This window comes from Tupaia chinensis, unplaced genomic scaffold, assembly GCF_000334495.1.
Source record: "Tupaia chinensis unplaced genomic scaffold, TupChi_1.0 Scaffold000066_1, whole genome shotgun sequence".
In the NCBI taxonomy this organism is placed as follows: domain Eukaryota; kingdom Metazoa; phylum Chordata; class Mammalia; order Scandentia; family Tupaiidae; genus Tupaia; species Tupaia belangeri.
Window position 1 is genome coordinate 9,905,864 of NW_006159525.1, and position 21,351 is coordinate 9,927,214.

Sequence of the window (21,351 nt, forward strand, 5' to 3'; positions counted from 1 at the left end):
ATCAAATAAGGAAAAGATGGGTGTTATTGTCCTTATCTAACTTACTGTACTACAGGGGTTAGCCAGCACAGTTAGACAGACAAGAACAAATCAGAAGGCAAGAACTGGGAAGGAGGAGCCAGAACTCATTATTCTGCTGGCTGCAAGTGTGCAACCAAGAGACCAGGCCGAAAACACTGATAGCATAGAGAGTAAGCATATAGGAACGGACAGTTGTGATAATAGCATTTATAAGATATGAGAGGAAATGATTCCATTTGCAGTGGAACATATATCTAAGATTATATTTTACCTATTTAATAACATAACACATATGTAAGGTAGATAAATATGCCCGAAAACACTTTTGAAGATTATAAACTAACACCTAAACCTATGGAAAAGCCTACCTTGTTCTTGGTTAGAAAGAAAAAAATAGAACCAGTAGCTGGCATAGAGGTTAAGATGGCTGGGTCCCATGACCAACTTCATGGTTCGAGTCCTACACCAGCAGCTTGAAAATCACATTGGATATGTGTGTGTACATGCCCAAAATCCTGAGAGGAGAATGAAGGAGAAGGGATTGCAGTGTAGTCATCCTCGCTGGTGGGGAGATTTCTTCTTCCTTCTCTCTCTCTCTGCATGTGTCTCTCTGCTGAGTACACATACTCTATAGCAAAAACTAAATACATATACATATATATATATATATATATATATACACTACGTTTGGGTTTTTTTAAATACTATTATTATTCTCAATTTTATTTGTAAAAATTAATAAAGAACCAAGAAATTACTCTTTTTAGAGCAGAAAAATGACAGTAAGTTATTTGCAGAGATTAAAATTCTTCTCTAAATGGGAAACCAATAGATGGTATAATGGTTGTCACTGGACTTCTGTGCAATTGACCACATTTCGAGTCCTGGACCCAGTGGTCAATTTTATTTGTAAAAATTAATAAAGAACCAAGAAATTACTCTTTTTAGAGCAGAAAAATGACAGTAAGTTATTTGCAGAGATTAAAATTCTTCTCTAAATGGGAAACCAATAGATGGTATAATGGTTGTCACTGGACTTCTGTGCAATTGACCACATTTCGAGTCCTGGACCCAGTGGCTTAAAACTCACACCGGGTGCATATGCATGCATGCCCAAGATCCTGAGAGGAGAATAAAAGAGGGATTGCAGTGTGGCCACCCGTGCTGGGGGGTGATTTCTTGCTTTCAATCTCTCTTTCTGTCTCTCTCTTTCTGTATATACGTGTGTGTGTGTGTGTGTGTGTGTGTGTGTCTATGGCGAGCACATGTGCCCGATAGCAAAAATCTCTCTTAAAAAAAAATACATCCTTCTAAATGTAATTTCAGTAACATAATATGAAGAGACAATCCATTGGAATAGAATAGAAATTCCTGAATTAGTTCCCAATTCATATGGGATTTTTTGTTATAAAGGTAGCATCTCATAATGGGGAGGGAAAAAAGATGGACTATTTATTATACACGAGCGAAACTTTTTTTTTTCCCAGAGGAAAAAGTAAGTTAGACCCAAAAGTGCTAGAATAACTATCAAACTATAAAAGTATTAGAAGAGAACATCTAAGAATTATTTTATAACCTCAAACCTTTCTGAAGTAACAAAAAGCAAATTCATAAAAGAAAAAACATGGCAGTATAAAACTAAATTTATGTATGGATGGACAACCCTATAAGTAAAGATGAAACATCAGTTATAATCCAGGGAAAATAGTACAACTCACCTCAATAACAACAAGACATCTTCCCTAATGTATAAAGAACCAATACAAATGTGGGGCCGGCAGGTGGCATGGTGGTTAAGGGTGCTGGATTCCCACATGGCCGACTACAGTTTGAGTCCTGGACCTGGTAGTTTGCTTTCTCACTTTCCCCTTCTCTTTCTTTCTCTCACTCTGTCCCTTTCTGGTCAAATTAAAATAAATAAATAAATAAATAAACAAACAGATAAATAAATAAAGTTAAATAAAAAATAATTCTTCAAAAAAGGAAGAACCAATGCAAATGTACAAAAGAACAACCCAATAGAAAAATGAACAATGGGTATGAATAGAGGATTCAGAGAAAGGGAAATACTTAGACGTGCAAAGATGTTTAACTTTATTCATAAGAGAAATGTAAGTTAAAACTACACAAACATGGATCAGCAGAGGATATAATGGTTATGTCACTGGACCGCTGTTCGAGTCCCAGACCCAGCAGCTTAGAACTCACATTGGGACCATGTGCATGTGTGTCCAGAATCCCAAGAGGAGAATGGGGGCGAAGGAATTGTGGCATGGCCATCCCCCTCAGGGGTGGGAGGGGGAGTGATTTCTTACTTTCTGCCTCTCTGTCTCTCCAGCAAGTGCACACACCCTGTAGCAAAAAAAAATCTCTTAAAAATAAAAAATACACTGAGGTACCATTTTTTTACCTATCCAACTGGAAAACATTCCAAAAGTGTGACAGTACTCTTTTTCTCCATGGATGAGTCAACTGGCACTCAAATAATATTGGCAGGAATGTAAATTTGCTTCATTACTACAAAGGCAAATTCTCAAAATTACAGATGTGTAATGTATCCACTTATTGATTCTTTTGCCAGAAATATTCAGTTCTTTGCATGCCTAGTAACTGACCCGTCTGAAAGATTTTTCATTATAATATTGTTCCTATGAACAAAGGATTGGAAACAATTAAGTTTCAATAAAAGGGGACAGGAAAAATTTATTACGGTGCATTACTATAGTCACCTGCAATAATATAATCCAATTAAAAATGAGAGAGAAAATAACACAGAAAGAGCTCCGAAGAGACAAGAACAACCCCCAGAAAGACCAAAGCCTTCATGCCACTGCATCCCCCACGTCCAATGCCTGCGTCCCACCATGGTCACCACCACGCCCAAGAGAAGGGGTGACGGGAATGCTAGAGGAGGTAAAGCCAAGGTGAAGGATGAACCACAGGGAAGATCTGCAAGGTTGTCTGCAAAACCTGCTCGTCCAAAACCGGAACCCAAGCATAAAACGGCCCCTGCAGAGAAGAAAGAGAAGATCCCTGACAGGAATAAAGAGAAAAGCGGACACTAGCAAGGATCGGAATAACTCTGCAGGAAATGGAGATGTTCAAACAGACCGAGCACAGAAAGCCGAAGCGGCTGGAGATGCCCAGCGCAGTGTGTGCATTTGTGATAACTGTGGACTTCTGGTGGCTGGACAGTTCGAAATATTATTTATCAAGTTTTATTAAAATACAGGATTTTGCTTTTCCTTTTTTTTTTTTTAGGTTTTGTTAGCATACAGAGCACTTCATTGCTGTTTTGGGGGTGAAGCAGTCATCCCTAATAGAATGTCTTCAAAGATTGATCTGAGAGAAAACATCTCTCCCTTCTAGTTTCGAGAGCCTTCCTCTTGACTCCTAGGAGGAGGGATTCCCTGATGTTGACACACATAGCTACACTGGCACAAATGCCTTGTGGCATGGAAAAAGTAAATGTGGATTTTATGCCCTCCCCCTCTCCACCTTCAGCATAGACTTAGTTCCCTTAAGCCAGAGTCCTTTGGGGACCTGACCACAGAAAATTGGTTACCAGCGTGTCAGTCACTCTGAACTTGCCAATGACATTAAAATGGCATTCCTCAAAAAAGCAGCAGTTCCTTTTCTCTATTGTTGATCATGAGATCAATAATTCTACCATTTTTGCTTCCCAAAAGTCAGAGTCAGTTTGTAAAAGGTTGTTAAACAGCATCCTAAATGTGAAATGTCAATCCTCACTCTAAACTTTCCCTGTTCAGGTCATCAGAGGAAGACTTCCTTGTTTTTCACAGTGGCTTTCTGATTTGGTTAGTCCATAGAAGAAAGGAGTTTGAACGTTGCTGTATACTGTTAACCTTCGTTTGCCCATGTCCTGCCTGAAATACCATGACTGTTTATGAAAAAGATCTTTAATGAAACACTTTGACTTGGGGGGAGAGGAGAAAAGCTCTAAACTACATTAAGCGGAAAAAGCCACGCACCAAAATAACAATAAATGCAATAACTCATCACTTATGTAAAAGGAGGGAGAAAATATCTGTACTGGCTTACGTGTGCACGCGCCTTTCCTGGAAGGACAAATGAGACTAACAACAATAGTTACCTGCTGCGTTAGGTAACAGGAGATGGGAGGGAAAAGTCACCTTTTCATGGCATTTGACTTTTGTACCATATGAATTACCCGCCCTCAAAATTAAAATTCTAATTTAAAAGTGTTTAGCCTCTTGAGGAATCAATTACCATTAAAGAATAAGGACCCATGGGGCCATCAGGGGCATGGTGGATAAGGTACTGGCCTCCCACATGGTCCACCAAGGTTCCAGTAGAGGACCTAGCAGCTTGAAAAAATGCACCAGGCACCTGTGCATGCATGCCCAAAATCCTAAGAGGAAAATGGAGGACAAGGGATTGCAGTGTGCCCTTCTCCCCAGAGAGGCAATGGGCTGATTTCTCACTTTCTATCTCTCTATGGCAAAAAAGAAAATAAAATAAAGACCTGAAGATGAGTTATTTGTAACTGTTAGGCCGAATTGACATAACCACCGCCACGTTAGACCCTCAAGGACAGAACCCGAGGAGTCTGAGACCACATAAATAAACAAAGTGGGGGTGGGCCCTGATGATGCCAGGGCCAGGTCCACCTGACCTCAACTGAAATCCTAATCTAAACCTAAACATATAGTGACAGCTAGCTTTCACACGCCCCCCTCCCTCAAGTGGAAAGTTACTGACTGTACTTCCTGCATTGCGATTTGGAGCTATAAAAGATCCCTTTATCCTAGGCTCGGGGTCCTTGTTGAAAGCCTGCTGCATGGGGCAGAAACTCGGACCCCAGCTAGCTGGAAAAATAAAAGCCTCTTCTGTAATTGCATTGTTGTCGTCTTTTTTGCGTCACCAATGGTTGAATCGATCTCAGGACCATAACAGTAACCATCTGAATGGTTTGTGATTTTTGCAATGTACATAAATAAGTGTGCATTTATAATTTAAAAAAAGAAAGAAAAAAAAACAGGGAAAAAAAAGTAGGCCTAGCATTGAAAAATTAAATAGAAAGTGTTTATTTGTTATCTCATAAAGACAAAGACAAAGTTGTATTTGTTGTTTTAACTAAAACCCCTTACATAATGACAGCTCCTTTGGGCTGTCAGTTGATTTCCATCCCACCTCTGCACTCCTCAATCAGGAGACAAGCTCACTCACAGACTCTGAAACTGGTCCAAAGTCAAACATGTAGAAGGAGCAGAGATGTAGCTTGAATTCAGATAGGTATGACCACGAAAGCTGTGATCGTTTGGCTCTGCTACACTTCTCTTTTTGCTACTCAATACTGGAGACTAAAACATCTATTCATGAGAGAGAAAGACCTCCAGAGGACTACCCTAAACAGCAAAACTTCAATGTGTGGACTAGGGGGAAATATGTGAGTTCTTGGAGTATTTTCTGGATTAACTCAGAGGTAAACAGGAAACATTTTGATCTAAAGAATCTTTGCTATAGGGCATGTGCACTAACCAGAGAGACAGAGAGAGACAAAGAGAAAGAACGTGAGAAATCACCCCCCCAGGGGGGATGGCCACACCACAATCCTTTCTGCTCCATTCTGCTCTTGGAACTTTGGACATACACACACCTGTGCCCAATGTGAGTTTTAAGCTCCCAAATCTGGGACTTGAACCACAGTTGAGTACATGGGAGTCTAGCAATGTAACCATTACACTATCTGCTGGTCTCAATCTGAAGAATCTTTATATTACAGGAAAATTGTATGTAACTACTCTTTACTGGATACCATAATAGTCAGTGAGGGTAAAGTGGAGGGATGATATGGACTCTCTTTTAAGAAACTCCCTCAGAAGCCAGCAGTAAGATAAACAGGGCCAGTAGACACACTCCATCCCGGAGAAATGTTAGAGTCCAGAGCACAGGTTCATCAGCTGATGCCAGGAGGACCAGTCAGCTCTTCCTACTCGGGTCAAGGCATTCATGACGAGTTCGAGGCCTAGGTTTGACATGTTGAAAACCCTTAGGAAATTTAAGATCATCAAGGTCCTTGTCTTTCCATAAATGCAATAAACTAAATCCAGTGGAATAATTTATAAAATCATTGTGATTTATGTTTTGAACATCAACTCTCCACCTTTAGTATTTGAATTTTAAATCTATTGGTTTGTTGGAAAAGTCATGATTTAAAAGCTAATAGACGGTTTTTAAACAGGGTTATACCCTGAACTTCAGAAAAAATTTTTTGTTGGAACCAGCAGTTAGCATAATGGCTATGTCGCTGGACTCTCATGTAGTCGATCGCGGTTCGAGTCCTGGACCCAGTGGCTTAAACTCACGCCGGGCACGTGTGCATGTGTGCCCAAGATCCTGAGAGGAGAATGGAGGAGAAGGGATTGTGGTGTGACCATCCCCCCTGGGGGGTGATTTCTTGCTTTCTGTCTCTCTCTGTCTTCCTGGCAAATGCACGTGCCATTAGTGATTTCCTTCTTTTTTTTTTTTTTGAGAGGTTTTTGCTATAGGGCGTGTGCACTCACCAGAGAAACAGAGAGACAGAGAAACAGAAAGCTGGAAGAAATCACCTCCCCGGGGGATGGCCACACCGCCATCCCTTCTCCATTCTCCTCTTGGGATCTTGGACACACATGCACACGCGCCTGGCGTGAGTTTCAGCCACTGGGTCCAGGACTCAAACTATAGTCAGCTACATGGGAGTTCAGTGACATAGCCATTATGCAACAGCTAGTCCCATGATTTCCTTCTTAATATGTTTTTTTAATTACTGTTCATTCTCTGAAATTAAGTATGAAAACAATAATTATCTGAATAGGGGACTATTCTGATGAAAGGATGTAATGCCTTGGCCCACTCATACTCACTTTCATTATAACACAACTATCTCAGCCTCTCTATTGTTAACCTAGGTGTTCTCTGCCAAGTATTCTTTTTTTTTTTTTTTTTGAAAGGTTAATGTAGTTAATTAATTTAAAACAGTTGGGGCCTGCAGGTTGCATGGTGATTAAGGTCACTGAACTCCCATGTGACCGACCACAGTTCGAATCCTGGACCTGGTGGCTTGCTTTCTCACTCTCTCTGTCTCACTCTGTTCCTCTCAGTCAAATTAAAATAAAGTTAAATAAAATAATTCTTTAAAAAAATTAATTTCTAACAGTGTTATTAACATACATCGAAAGTTATAGAAAATTGTCTTAAGCAACCATCCCTTAACATCTAAGACGGTAATGATATAATTGCAATAGACCATTATATATCCCTATGCATCAGATTATTTAAACTTGCTTCAAATTACGTATTTATGTATAGTTAGGATGTCTGCCTATAGCTATACCCAGCAGCTGCAGACACTGGTTTTAGAGAATTACGTGTAGTTACAAAAAATTAACTAATCAAGCTAAGTTACTTATCCGAATTACTTCCCAAGCTAAGTGTTTTGCTACTTTAGTAGATTCTTTAGTAAATCTTCATAAAGAATTTGTGGGGGGGGTGTTTATTGAATTCTTGCCAACATAGTTGTTCTCCTTTTTTGTCCTTTTTTCTTTTTTTAATATTTAATCACTGTACATCTTTACAAAATACTAAATGACTCTTCCCAGCTTGAATACATTGTATAGTACTCCAAAGATATTACCAGAAACATTATCAATAGATAATTTTCTTTATTTTTTTTTTGGGGGGGGGTTTTTGCCTTTTTTGTTTTGTTTTGTTTTAAAGAGATTTTTGCTACAGGGCTTGTGTGCTCCCCAGCAAGACAGAGAGAGAGAGAGAAAGAGAGAGAGAGAAAGTGAGAAATCTCCCCACTGGAGCATGGCCACACTGCAATCCCTCCCTTCTCCTTTCATGATTTGAGAATACACTCACACATGCTCAGCGTGACTTTCTCTCTCTGTCAAGTGCACATATCCTATAGCAAAAACACTAAAAAAAAAAAAAAGCAATAAATTGAGAAAGTAGACTGTGTCCACTCAATGGTTTTTGAGAAGCTGTCTTTGAGTTTTATTCCCATGGGCAGAATGACTCAGAAAGATAGATGAGGCTAAAGTTACCCAAAACAAAGTCTTAGAGTATTATTGGAGGGCACATCCCACACTCTGTTCGCTTTTACTACACACAAAATGAAAATCTTGGGGCAGCATTGTCATTCATGTCTGTGTCCTTTGTGAATATCATTTTCTCCTTCCTGTCTCTCAGAATGAGTGTAAGGGTAACGGACCTAATGTCTGAATGTATGGGAGCTTCAGAGGCATTTGTAAAATTCACCACACTGACTGACAGATGCCTGGCTCTGTGAGCTACACTCACATCTAGAGAGAGGAATACTGGCCTAGAGCCAGCTTTGCACATCTTGAAGGAGGTGGTTCAAGAACAGGTTGTAAGTGGTGGGACAGGAAAAATAGGTCAGCCCATCGATAAGTGCAATGAAAGGAGGCAGGTGTCTGAACTTTGATCTTAAGAGCATAGTTTACCTTTGAGGACCTGGAAAGGAAGATTTTATCAAAAACTGATAAGAAAAATGCAACCAACTTTGAGAGAGGAATTCAGTTAAATGTTATCAAGAAAAATAGGAGTATGTGAACCTTTAAAAATTCATCCCAATGCGGGCCAGCTCTGCAGCCTAGCAGTTAAAGGAGCCAGATACCACATGGCTGACCACATAGTTTGACTCCTGGCCCCACAGCTTGAGAAACTGACTGGGTGAGTTGTGTGTGTCCCAAATCCTGATATGATGAAGAAATGGAAGAGAAATGATTTCAGAATGATCATGCCCCAAGGGGGCCCCTTTCACTGTATCTCTGTCTCTCTCTGGTGAGCACACATGCCCTCTGGCAATTTTTTTTTAATCCTCCCAATTAAAAGTGCCAGGGAGTAAATTGTGACCTTGAAAAAGATATATAGCATGAAATTAAGATATGATGCTAGTGAAATAAGAATGGGAGCAATCTTCAGGTCACTATCAAAGTTGGGTGCTGAGAAAATCTGGAAACAGCTTTCCTAAGAAGTTATTGATACTCTTGCAAGTGATCTGCTCTGAATAAAGGAAGATTTGGTCTCCCAGTGCCAAGGTGGAATTTTCTTTAACCTGTGAGGATGAAGCCCTGGTCTGGTTCTTCCTCTCTGCTGAGGAGGGTGCCACGCAGGCTGCAGTGTGTTTAACACCTTGAGGACAGAACACTGGGATTGTGGCTGGTCTCATGTCCTGCTAAGCAGAGCACAGACTTCAGACTGGCCTCGCTAACTCTTTTCTCACAAGCTGCACTCTCGCTTTGTGTGCAGCCCATTCAGCTCTTGCTTTAGGGACTGTACAGGTGAGCCCCGCAATGCTTGACTCCCCTGCTGCAAGAAGTCATCTTGCTAGTTCCTGGTTCACACACTAGTTTCACCAAAGATCGAGCCACTCCACTCAAATGGTCCTGAATGAAGAATCGTGGTGTTGGAAAAGGTTTATTTTTTATAATTTATCAGTGTACTCTTTGAAAAGGTATCACCTGTTCTTTTCATGTATTTTAAAATGTTTATTAAAGCATAGATATCAAAGCATAGATATGGGAAGACATGCAGAGAAAAGCAACCTTCTCTTTTCTGCCCCTCCCTTCATAACCCTCTTCCTCTCTTAGGGGACTCTCTTTAACAGTGTCTGCTCCTTGCTTTCACCAAGGAGATATTATCCCATCTCTAGACAATATAGCCAGACCAACTTTTCTTGATCTATCAGTTTTCAATGCCGTCCCCTGATTCATGGATATTATAGTTAACTGCTTGCTTGGCTAATAGAGGTATATCCCTGTTTTGAGATCCTCCATTGAATATGTCCAGTTAAATCATTTATCATCTTCTTTTTCTTCTTGTACACTCACTTAGACATTATCGTTTTTTTTCACATGGGGATATTCAAGCCTCAGTTGCCCTTTTGTCTTTTCTCCCTCATAAAGCTCTCAACTTCTATTGTCTTCTCTTTTGTTTTCATGATATCTGGGAAGAAAACATTCTATTTCTTTCTGTAACTATTGACACAGCTTCCATGATCTGATGATAGAATAGTTCTAAAAGTTAAAAAGCAACACACATTGTTTGCATAATTATTGGTTATAAATACTATCTACTGGCCCAGCCGGGTATGCTAAGATTGTATATTAGCCTTAGTCTTGTTTCATTTTTCTCATCTCGCTCATTCTTAAAACTCCTCCCTCCGGGGCCAGATGATTACACAGCTGTACAACACAATACCCTGCAAGGCAATCCTAGATTTCCACAGTTCAAATCCAGAGACTTCTCTTGGTATGCCACGCACGTGTGTGCCCATGTTGCAAGGCTGACTGTGGCTGGGTGGATCGCAGTATCAAGATCCTGTTTGGTACCCTCTCTCTCTCTCTCTGTCTGGAAAAATAAAATAGAAAAGAAAACAACTCAGGCCAGCTAGTAGCATGGCGATGAAAGTAGCTGGATCCCACATGACCTACTGTGCAGTTCGAGTCCTGGACCCGGTGTCTTAAAAAAATCACACTGGATGCATGTGTACAATTGCCCAAAATCCTGAGAGGAGAATGGAAAAGAGACTGAGGGATGACCATTACCCACAGGTGTGCTATCTCAATCCCACCATTGCCCTTCCCCCCATCTTTCTCCAGTTAGCATACATGCCCTCTAGGAAATAAAATTTAAAAAACAAAACAACAACAAAAAACTCTTCTGTTTCTCAAATGAAGGGAAAAAAAGTCAGTTCTTCTGCCAACTGGCATCTACAGATTGTCTTGAAATCATTGTGCATGACTAGAACTACAAGACTTCGGAGAATTGAGTTTTGTGTACAGACTGTGAGTGAGTTACTGACAGTGTAGCAAACATTAAAGAATTAGTGTCTTATTAGGTCAGCTGAAGAAAGAAACAAAGGAAAACAATGAACTGCTTATAAGACTAGGCCAGACAGCCTTATTAGGGACACAAGAACAGATACAAAGAAGAGATAAGAATGAATGCATTCTTGGGACCAGCAGTTAGCATAATGGCTATGTCACTGGACTCCCATGTAGTGGACCATGGTTCGAGTCCCGGACCCAGTGACTTAAACTCACGCCGGGCGCATGTAAGTGCATGCCCAAGATCCTCTCCAAAAGAAAAATTAAATAAATGAATGAGTTCTTGATAGAACAAAATAAAGTAGCAAACACTACTCATTTGAGAGGAGACATCTTTTTTTTTTTTTTTGGAGATGTTTTTGCTATAGGGCGCGTGTGCTCGCCAGACAGACAAAGAGAGACAGAGAGATAGAAAGTGAGAAATCGAGCCCCTGGGGGGCATGGCCACGCTGCAATCCCTTCTCCTCCATTCTCCTCTCGGGATCTTGGGCACACATGCACATGCGCCCGGCGTGAGTTTTAAGCCGCCGGGTCCGGGACGCGAACTGCAGTCGACTACATGGGAGTCCAGCGACATAACCATTATGCTAACTGCTGGTCTCGGGAGACATGCTTTTCATGTCGGAATGGAAAGGGCAACAGCAAAACAGTAAATTGCATATGGAATTATTTTTACTCTTTATTGAGTCTGTTATAGAGGAGGTCCTGCATAAGTGGAATGGCTACTAAAAGTTCATTGATATGGGGCCAACAGATGACATGGAAGGTAAGACGCTGGATTCCAGATGGCCGAGTGCGTGGTTCAAGTCCCGGATCCTGCATTTTGAAAATGGCACCAGGCACATGTGCACACATGCCTGAAATCCTGAGGAGACTGACAGAGAAGAGATTGCGGTGTGCCACCCACTGCTCCGTGCGAGATGATTTCTCACTCTCTCGCTCTGGCAAGCACATGCACCCTATAGAAAAAACTAAAAAGAAAAAAAAATTCATTGATATTTATAATTTGCTCAATATTGGAGATGGGATGCAACGTTTACTGAAAATTATATACTGCTAGTTACAATAAAGCAACATCCAAATCTCTGTGGGTGGCACCAGCGTGGGCTAGAATATGGGCTCCCAGAGGAAGGACTAGGGAGAGGTCTCATTCACTGTGGCAACCCTGGGTCTCCCAGGCCGAGCCGGCTCTCAGCACAGTTGCTACTCCCTGTCCACCTGCACTTCCTTTCTTTTTTATTATTACCATTATTATTATGTATACATTCAATCGCTAGGAACTTTCGCAGATGGGAATGAAGCACCATATTCTAAAGCCTGACACTCCCAATTTTCTCCAGTAGATGGCGCTAGCAGTAAGCAATGCTGGATCGCTTGGGCCTGTGCATCCTGGAAGGCTTCCACTGTTCAGAGAGCATTGAGCTGATTGCAAGAATTCACACTCCGTTTATATCGCTTGGGGAAATAAGTGCCCAGTTAATGGTACTCATCATTTCAGATGGCAGCCTTAAGTCACACCTCTCAGAGATTCAACCTCTGGTAGTAGCCGGCTAGGACAAAGGACAAAGTAAGAGACTGGAACAACTGGAAAAAAGTGAGCGAAAGGACTGAGAATATCATGCTCCAAACTAGCAGTGAAAAGAAAAAGAGAAAAGGATTTGGAGCCTAACAGAATTGAATTCTTCTTATTATTTTTCATTTTGCCAGAGGGCACATGAGTTTGCCAGAAAGAGGCAGGGAGAGAGGGAGAAAGAGAAATTATCCCCACCCCAGAGGGTTAGCGAGATCATAGTGCAATCCCTTCTCCCCTCACTTCTCCATCCCTTCTTGATTCGGCCACACACACAGGTAAATTCCAAAGAAATGAATGTTCTCATTTTTCTCCCAAGGAGTTGGAAGTAACAGTCCGGAGGCAGCAAAGAGGGTCAAGGATGATATCAATGACCACATCTAAATGCGCAGGACCATGGCTGGAGAGTGATGACGCTTGTACTTGAACTCCAGAACCTGAGAAGGACTAGCAACATTTTTGCTTGTAGTAGTCGTGGAGACTGACAGCCATCTTCTTTCTCCCTCAAGACAACTTTCTCCATTTTAGTGTTCTTTCTTTTTTATTAACTATTTAATCTAATTTTAAAATGATTAATTTTCCATTTGCTATAGGGCATCAGTGCTCACCAGAGAAAGACAGAGGGAAAATGAGAAAGCAAGCCACCAGGTCCAGGACTCGAACTGCAGTCGGCCATGTGGGAGTCCAGCAGCTTCACAACCATGCCATCTGCTGGTCTCTCACCAAAGAGACTACGGAATTCTCCCACACCCTTCAGGTGGTGAAGATTCTGTTTCCTCTATTAGATTTATTTCTGACTTTCTCATACCCAAATCAGAAGGCAGGAGTGCTAGAGCAGGCAAAGTGATGGAAAAGGCAGAGAATTTCAGCATCTCCAGGACAGCAGAAATATTGGATCATTGGAAAGATCATGATGTATTTTTGTATGTTTTTCTATGGAAAAATGTGTCATGACTTTTCCAATGACCCGATAGTTTTAGGTCTGTGAAAGGCATGGAGAAGAAAAGACTGAAAGTTCAGCTCGAAGTTCAGCCTTGGAGTTGGGTAAATCAAGCTAGTCAGAAATGTGATGAAAGAAAGAGGAGAGTGGGCTTGATTCAGGGACACAGGCAATGGGTGGCCTCCAGGAAGCCTTGACTATGACTCAGCAGATAACGTGCTTACTCAGAAAGACGGGGACACCCATGTAGAAGAGCAGCTCTTTACTTCCTGTGAATATCGAGTGGATGGGGAGCAGGTCACACCAATTTAACCACTAGCGAATCTTCCTCATTGTCGGCATTCTGCTTTACTGATGTCATACAGTTTCTGGTGTCCTTGCCACCTACTCTTTTTTTTTTTTGGGAGATTTTTGTTATAAGGCACGTGCAAATTTTTTTTTTTTGGAGAGATTTTTGTTATAAGGCACGTGCGCTTGCCAGACGGAGACATAGAGACAGAAAGCGAGAAATCACCCCCCAGGCGGGATGGTCACGCTGCAATCCCTTCTCCTCCATTCTCCTCTCGGGATCTTGGGCACACACACACACGTGCCCAGCGTGAGTTTTAAGCCACCGGGTCCAGGACGCGAACCGCGGTCGACTATGTGGGAGTCCAGTGACATAGCCACTACGCTAACTGCTGGTTCCCGCCACCTACTCTTTTTAAGCAAGATTTTCACTGATTGGAAAATATTTACTTTACCTCAAGGTAGAAGACAGTTCATCTACTAGTTCTCCTAAAAAGACTATCTTCATCTAGGCTCGCATTGTACAAGGACAGAGTAGGTGGCCATCAATGTGGTATGATCTGGAAGTCATTCCCTCAACCGCTTCCCCACTGAGAGTTTCAAGTCTACCCGAGGTTATTCACTGTCTTCTGTGAGCATGGACTTCCATGGTGAACATTATCTTTAATCTTCTTGCAAAGCAAAACTGTCCAGAGGACTAGTTGACTAGTTGAGTCACTTACCAGTGAGTAAGTATAAATGTGTTTGTGGAAACACTATCCTCTCTCACTGTAGACAGGATTGATTCCCCACTTAGGAATTCCAGAAGCCAGGTATTTCACACTTCGGTTCTCCAACACATCACATTTATTTGCAGACTTTCTTTCATACCTAAGAACACACACACAGACCCCTCCACTTCCCACCCCAATCCCCTGTGGTCTGCAGGAAACGTGGGAGGGGTCTTGGGATTCATGAAAGCAGCAGCAGCAAAGACGGGAAGAAGGGGCTCACTGGAAGTTATAAGCTTCAGAAGCCTCTTTCCAAAGCCCTGTGCTTCCTCAGTTGATGACTCAGCACCGTCACTGGTCACCAGCACCTTCCAGAGCTTTCTCCTTCCTTCATGGAAGAAATCTGGGACAATTGCCTGGATTCCCTTCCTACACAGCTGCAGGTCAGTCTGCCGGTCAGAAGCTCTGGTGAGATTTGAACAGTGGAAAATAAAGAAGTGGTCAAGGTAGCCATTTGATCACTGTCAAACCCAGCACAGATTTCCTTACAGAGAGGCCTTTGGATAAACATAAAGAGCCAGTACCTAAATGATATTGAAATTCAACTTCCTGAAACCTGAAAGAATATCCTCTAACACACACATGCACAGTATATATAAAAATAAGATACCAATATATTTAAACAGCTGCTGGTTTTGGTTTTTGCATTGGTTTTGTTTTGCCATCAGGTATGTGTAGAGAGATGGAGAGACAGTAAAAGGGAAAATGAGAAATCACCTCCAGGAGGGATGGCCATGCCACAACTCCCTTCTCTATTCTCTTCCTGGGATTTTGGCACACATACATGTGCACCTGGTGTGAATTTCAAGCCACCGGATCCAGGACTGGATCTATGGTCATCTAGGTGGGAGTTCAGCGCCTTAACCACAACACCACCCGCTGGACCCCAATTGCTGGTACTTTTAACCCAGAAATATAAATAGAAATGTTTCTGTAAAATCATACAATATTCAGATTATCTAGGTACTATTACAACCATTTCATAGAAGATACCAGTTTTTTTTTTTTTACATTTAACACTTACATATATGGTGACATGTATGCATATTCTTTAAAAACTTTGTGGGAAAGTGGAATTAATGTATGAGTTAATTTTGGCACAAATTTTTAAGCCTATGCATAGTTTTTTCATAATACACACTCCCCAAGAACATTTTGAAGACCTTCTTGTATGTATCTCCTGTTGGTTCTGTTTCCCTAGAAAACTTCAACTGATTCAATAATCAATCTTATGCAATGTTCTTTAGTAGCATAAATTGGTTCACCTAATATATTAACTGAGCACCTACAAAGTGCAGAAATACAGCAGATACCAAGATGGATAAAGACCCCTCCATTCTGGCTTTCCCATTTTAAAGGGAAAAAACAAACAAACAAAAAATGATTCAGGATATTAATATATGACAGGTTGAGGATAACGTCAGGTAAGAAAACCCTGAATGACAGCGGAGGGCCGAGTGGACAGGGTGGTCTGGGCAGCCTTCTCTGAGAAGGTGGCAGTTGAGCACAGCCCGGGTGCAGGGACAAGGTACAGCCTGCCGGTCGTATTTCGGTCCTGTGGGAATATTCTGGGCTGCAGTCAGGACACAGGTCCTGTCACAGCAGTGTCTAATTCCTTATGGAAAAACTGGATAATTAGGAGCAGAGCCCTGCTTCCTACCTAAAATACCCACCATGGTCCTGCATCTCATCTCTCTCCCAGTGGTTTCCAGTGTACAAAAAAAAAAAAGACTCTGCGGAACATTCCAGTAAAAGAGCTTGTATAACTTTAAGTGTATCCAAACTTTCTTAGTGTCAATCCTATTTACATTATTAATAGAATAGGGGTAGGGCCAGCCAATGGTAGCAGTATGGTGGTTAAGGAGCTGGACCCCTCACAGCCAACTACGTGGTTTGAGTGCCAGAACAAGTGACTCGAAATACACACCAGACGTGGGTGTGCACGCCCAAAACTCCGCAAGGAGGGAGAGATGGAGTGGAGGGTGTGGCATGACAGTCCCCCATAGGGTGATGCTTTCTCACTTTCTCTCTCTCTCTCTTCTCTGGGGAATGCACACACCCTCTGGCAAATAAAAATAAATAAATAGAAGTCATTGAAAACACACAAACCAGACACTCAAAGAGCACATCTATCTCTCAACTCTAAGTTCTCTGAATAATAGGAAATAAAATCGCACGTCCCGACAGCCCGGCTTTCCAGCAAACAGATGTAGAACTTTCAAATGGAGAGACAGGAGAGAGATCAGCTTTTACGCCAATTTTGGCAGCAGAATTTTCGCCCTTAAATTTTTATGTGAAACATCCATGATCAAAACAGCTAAAACCAAAGACACCTGGATGGAAACCAGGGTTCTGAGACGAGTTGAAAGACATCAGTGTGGATTTAGCGTGAGGGCATCTGCTCTTCATCCCAGGGGCTGCAGTCACACTGCCCTCTCGTGTGGTCTTCCAAGGAAGGGGAGTTAAAATGACAACAGAAATCTCTTTCACTCTTTCTAAGCGTTGATACAGACTACTTGTAGGCAGTGGCTTTCAGAAGGAACCAGCAGCATTCAGCATCACTCGGAAGCTTGTTAGAAATAAAAACTCTTGATCCCAATCCCTCCCCACAAATCCCCCTGAATCACTAACTGGGCATGGAGCCCGGAAAACAGTGTTTAAACAAACCCTCCCAATGAGCAACAAACTCACCGCCCAGCCCAGCACCGTCAGATAGGGGCAGTAATTTTTCATGCCATGTTGCTTTTCATTAGGGGAAAAAAAAAATTAGATTTGGGAACAGCCTGTTAAAACCCAGAAAGTTTACAAACAAAAGAGTTTTTTTTAAACGTAGTCTTTGTTCAGCACTTTTCACTTTATGCTGCGCTTTCAGACTCAGGATGAGTTACGTGCATTCCAACAATACCACTGGATTCCATTTCTTTGTAGCTCTGCCAGGACTAACAAAAGAAGGTTCCAGAATAGACCTGGTCATCTTTTCTTTCAAAGAAAAATTCTGTGGTGATAATACCAGTTGTGAAAGGCAGATTTTGCATTGAGAAGTAGAGGTGAAAACTGTAAATCTAACTGGTGGTTAGCCCACTCGAAGGGCAGTGTGTCCGTCCACACGTCCTGTCCTGGCCCACCATGCTGCAGTTACCTTCTGTTCATCATCACAGAGACCGGTAAAAGTGCGTGAATGGACCAGTGCAACTTCACCACAATTACCAGAAAAACAGCTTTTTTCCTTCCATTCATTCTCTTCCTTCCCCAAAGACTGCCTGGCACTTGGGGTGGATGAGGGCTCTGTTAGCCAAAAGCATAGATCCCGGGAATGGCGCCCTAGTGCCGCCAGCCTCCACATGTGGGACCCCTTATCGCCCCCATGGCACACTCTGGTTCTCCAAACTCATACCTCGATAAAGAAGACAGGTACAGGGCCGGCAGGTGGCGTGGTGGTTAAGAGCACTGGATTCCCACATGGCCGACCACGGTTCGAGTTCCGGACCTGGAAGCTTGCTTTCTCACTTTCCCGTTCTCTCTCTCCTTACCCCTCTCTGGTCAAAATTTAAAAATGATTAGCAACAAATGGAATTAAATAAATAAATAGATACTTTTAAAAAAGAAGAAGACAGGTACAGTAAAAAGGAAAGCAATTGATGTAAACATCAGTATCTCAGGGGGAAAAATCAACACAAAATAAATTACAGATGGGTAAATGGTCAGAAAAATGTTGAATTCTAATTTGAAAAATTACAGTTTTTCTTAGAAAGGTTGGTCACCTAAAAGTTAGGCATCTTTTGTCATTTCTGCATTTTGTATAACATTCAACATTTTACTTTCCATTGCCAGAGGGCTCGAGTGCTCTCCGGAGAGAAACGGAGAGACAGAGAGGGGAAGAAAGCACCCTCTGCTGGGGCACAGTCACACCATAATCCCCTCTTCTCCATTTCTCCAGCCTGTCAAGACGTGGGGCACACACAAACACATGACTGGCCTGTTTCACAAGCCCTCCGGGCCAGCATTCAAACTGTGGTCAGCCAAGGGGGATCCGGATCCCTTAACCAGTAGGCTACAGAGCCAACCCAACATTCACTTTTAAAAACTAACATTGCACTCTTTTACATGAACATCTAAGTTTTGCAATAACCACTTGAAAGGGTATATAAATAAGCTTTAGCTCAGTAAGCTACATTACATAATTACAGGTAAATACAAATCCACTCTGGAAAATTTCACTCTGTATGTAAATAAAGACTCATCTGCTCTATTTATATTTAACTATAATGAAAGTGTGATATATTGAAAACCAGGACAGAGCAAATTTTAATGAAAAAATTTTAATGTGAAATTAATCACATAGGTATACCAGAATCTTCTCCGGTTTCTTAAACCAATAATAATGTAAATAACCTAGGTGTATTGAAGAAACGTAAATTTATCATCTCCCTGTTCTGGAAACTAGAAGTGTAAAATCAAGATGCCGACAAGGCCATGGGCTCTCTGAAACCCAGGAGGAAATCCTCCTCAAGCCTCCCAGCTTCCGGTGTTTACCAGCAGTCATTGGCATTCCCTGGCCACATCACCTCAATTTCTGTCTCAGGTTTCACATGGATGTCTTCTCACTGTGTGCATCTGTCCCTCTGTCTCTTCTATATTTCTTTTCTTTTTATTTTTTTGGAGGGGTGAGAGGTGGGGGACTGTTGCCATAGAGCATGTGGGCTCACCAGAGACAGAGACACAGAATGAAGGAAAGTGAGAAATCACCCCCAAGAGGGGATAGTCGCACTGTAATGCCTTCTCCTCCATCCTCCTCTAGGGATTTTGGGCATGCATATGCACACACCCAGCATAAGTTTCAAGCTACCAGGTCTGGGACTTAAACCCTGGTTGACCATGTGAGAGTCCAGTGCCAGCATGCCCAATGCTGACCCCACCATTTCTCTATTTCCTATAAGGACATCAATCATTGAATTAAGGACCTACCTTACACCAGTATGATTTCATCTTAACCAGTGACACTATTTTTAAATAAGGTCACATTTTCTGGGGCTGGCTGTCCTCTAGTCACATCTTAAGGGACTAGGAGTTAAGACTTCAACATATCTTTCTGAAGGACATGATCAATTCATAATAGCCCTCCCTGTGGACCCCTAAAATTTATGGCCTTTCTACATACAAAATGCATTCACCCATTCCAACATCCCCAAAGTCTTAAAATTCCAGCATCAAATCTATGGCCAAAATCTCATCTATCATCAATTCAAAGGTCCAGATTTCATCATCTAATCAGGCAATTCTTCCCTATCTATAAACCTGTGAGGTCAGACAAGTCATCTGCTTAGAAAAAAATAATATCTAGACTTAGGACAGACATTTCACATTCCACAACGGAGAACTTGAAAGGGCAAGAGGAGTCCTGGATCCCAAGCCAGGCCAAAACCTTGGGGGCAAATTCCAGTAGACTTCAAGGCCTGTGTACTATTTCCTGGGCCTGATGTACTATTTCCCGGGCCTGCTAACCAAGCAGCCCCCTAGCAGGGCAGTGGCCCTATCCTGATGAGGGCCTGTTGGTCCAGGCCTCTGCATTCATGGCTGACCTTTAACTCATTTTTCCTTAATGTTCTTCTGTCTTTTCTAGTCCAAATTAGCAATGTGTCTTCTGGTATAAAATCTAAAAAACCAGGCCAGCAGGTTGCACAGTGGTTAAAAGTGTCTGGATCCCACATACCTGACTGTGCAATTCACGTCCTGGATCTAACAGCTTGAAAAACACACCAGTGCATGTGTGTGCATGCCCAAAGTCCCAAGAGAAGGAGGGAGAAGATTATGGCTTAACCACGCACCTTAAGGGGGAGGGGGGGTTCTATTTCACTTTTCCTCTCTTTTTCCCTCTCTCTTTCTGTCTCTCTCTGGCAAGCATATGCAAACTATACCAAAAAAAAAAAAAAATTCTGAAAACCCTTTTCAGCCTATCATGCAATTTTCAGGAAGAAAAAAATTCAAGCTACTAAACATGAAGGTTCTCCACAGATATTTCCTGAACAGCTGACTCTCTTTTCCTGACTTCTGCCAAAATAGTTGACTAGGCCATGAGTCACAAACCTCATTTATTTAGTGAATGGTTGTCCAGCTGTTTCCAGAGTGCACTATCTGGTTAGACCCCAAATTTTCCAAATCATCAAGTGCCGGTTCCTTTTCGTTTAGCAGTGTCTTCTTTGATGTTTCCTTTTCCTGTCACATTTTACTAGAATAGCAAGGAGAAAACAGGATTCCCCTTTCATATTTGGCTTGAAAATCTCCCGAGCTGGGGACCAGCAGATGGCCTAATGGTTACATTATTAGACTCCTGTGTAGTTGACCACAGTTCAAGTCCCAGACCTGGTGCTTAAAACTCATACCAAGTGCTTGTGCATGTGTGCCCAAAATCCCAAGAGGAGAGAGGAGGAGAAAGGATTGAGGCGTGGCTATGCCCCGTGGGGGGTGATCTCTCACTTTCTGTCTCTCTGTGCCTCTCTGTCTCTCCAGCAAGCACACCCTTCCTAGAGCAAAAATCTCTCTAAGAAAAAAAAAGAAGAAAATCTCCTTAGCTAAATATCCAAGTTCATCATAATTCGTGAATTTTGCCTTGCTCCTAACAGCACCACATAACAGAGCCAAGCGCTCTGCTACTTTATCACAGAAACTGCCTTTCCTCTAGCAGCTAATACCAAGTTCCTCCTTTCCATCTGAGATCTCATCTGAAGCACCTTTAATGTTCATAAGCTAGCAGCATTCTATACATAAAGACATATGTACCCTCTAAGATGACAGAAGATTTCTTTATTACCGCTCTTAAATTCATTCTTCCTTCTGAGTCCTCTCCAAAATTGCCTTTAATGTCTATATTACTTCCAACAA

At 41.9% G+C, this 21,351-nt stretch overlaps 1 protein-coding gene and 1 pseudogene across 1 annotated transcript in view; both read left to right on the top strand.

Moving 5' to 3' along the window:
- The window catches only part of SLC19A3 (solute carrier family 19 member 3), a 28,798-nt gene extending 24,514 nt beyond the window's left edge, over window positions 1-4,284 (top strand). The window contains exon 6 of the mRNA XM_027766442.1: window positions 3,792-4,284. Coding sequence (XP_027622243.1) covers window positions 3,792-3,851 — 60 coding nt within the window. The 3' untranslated portion in view covers window positions 3,852-4,284. The remainder of the gene's footprint in view (window positions 1-3,791) is intronic.
- LOC102500084 (non-histone chromosomal protein HMG-17 pseudogene) lies at window positions 2,466-3,296 on the top strand (annotated as a pseudogene).
- Window positions 4,285-21,351: the final 17,067 nt, after the last annotated feature.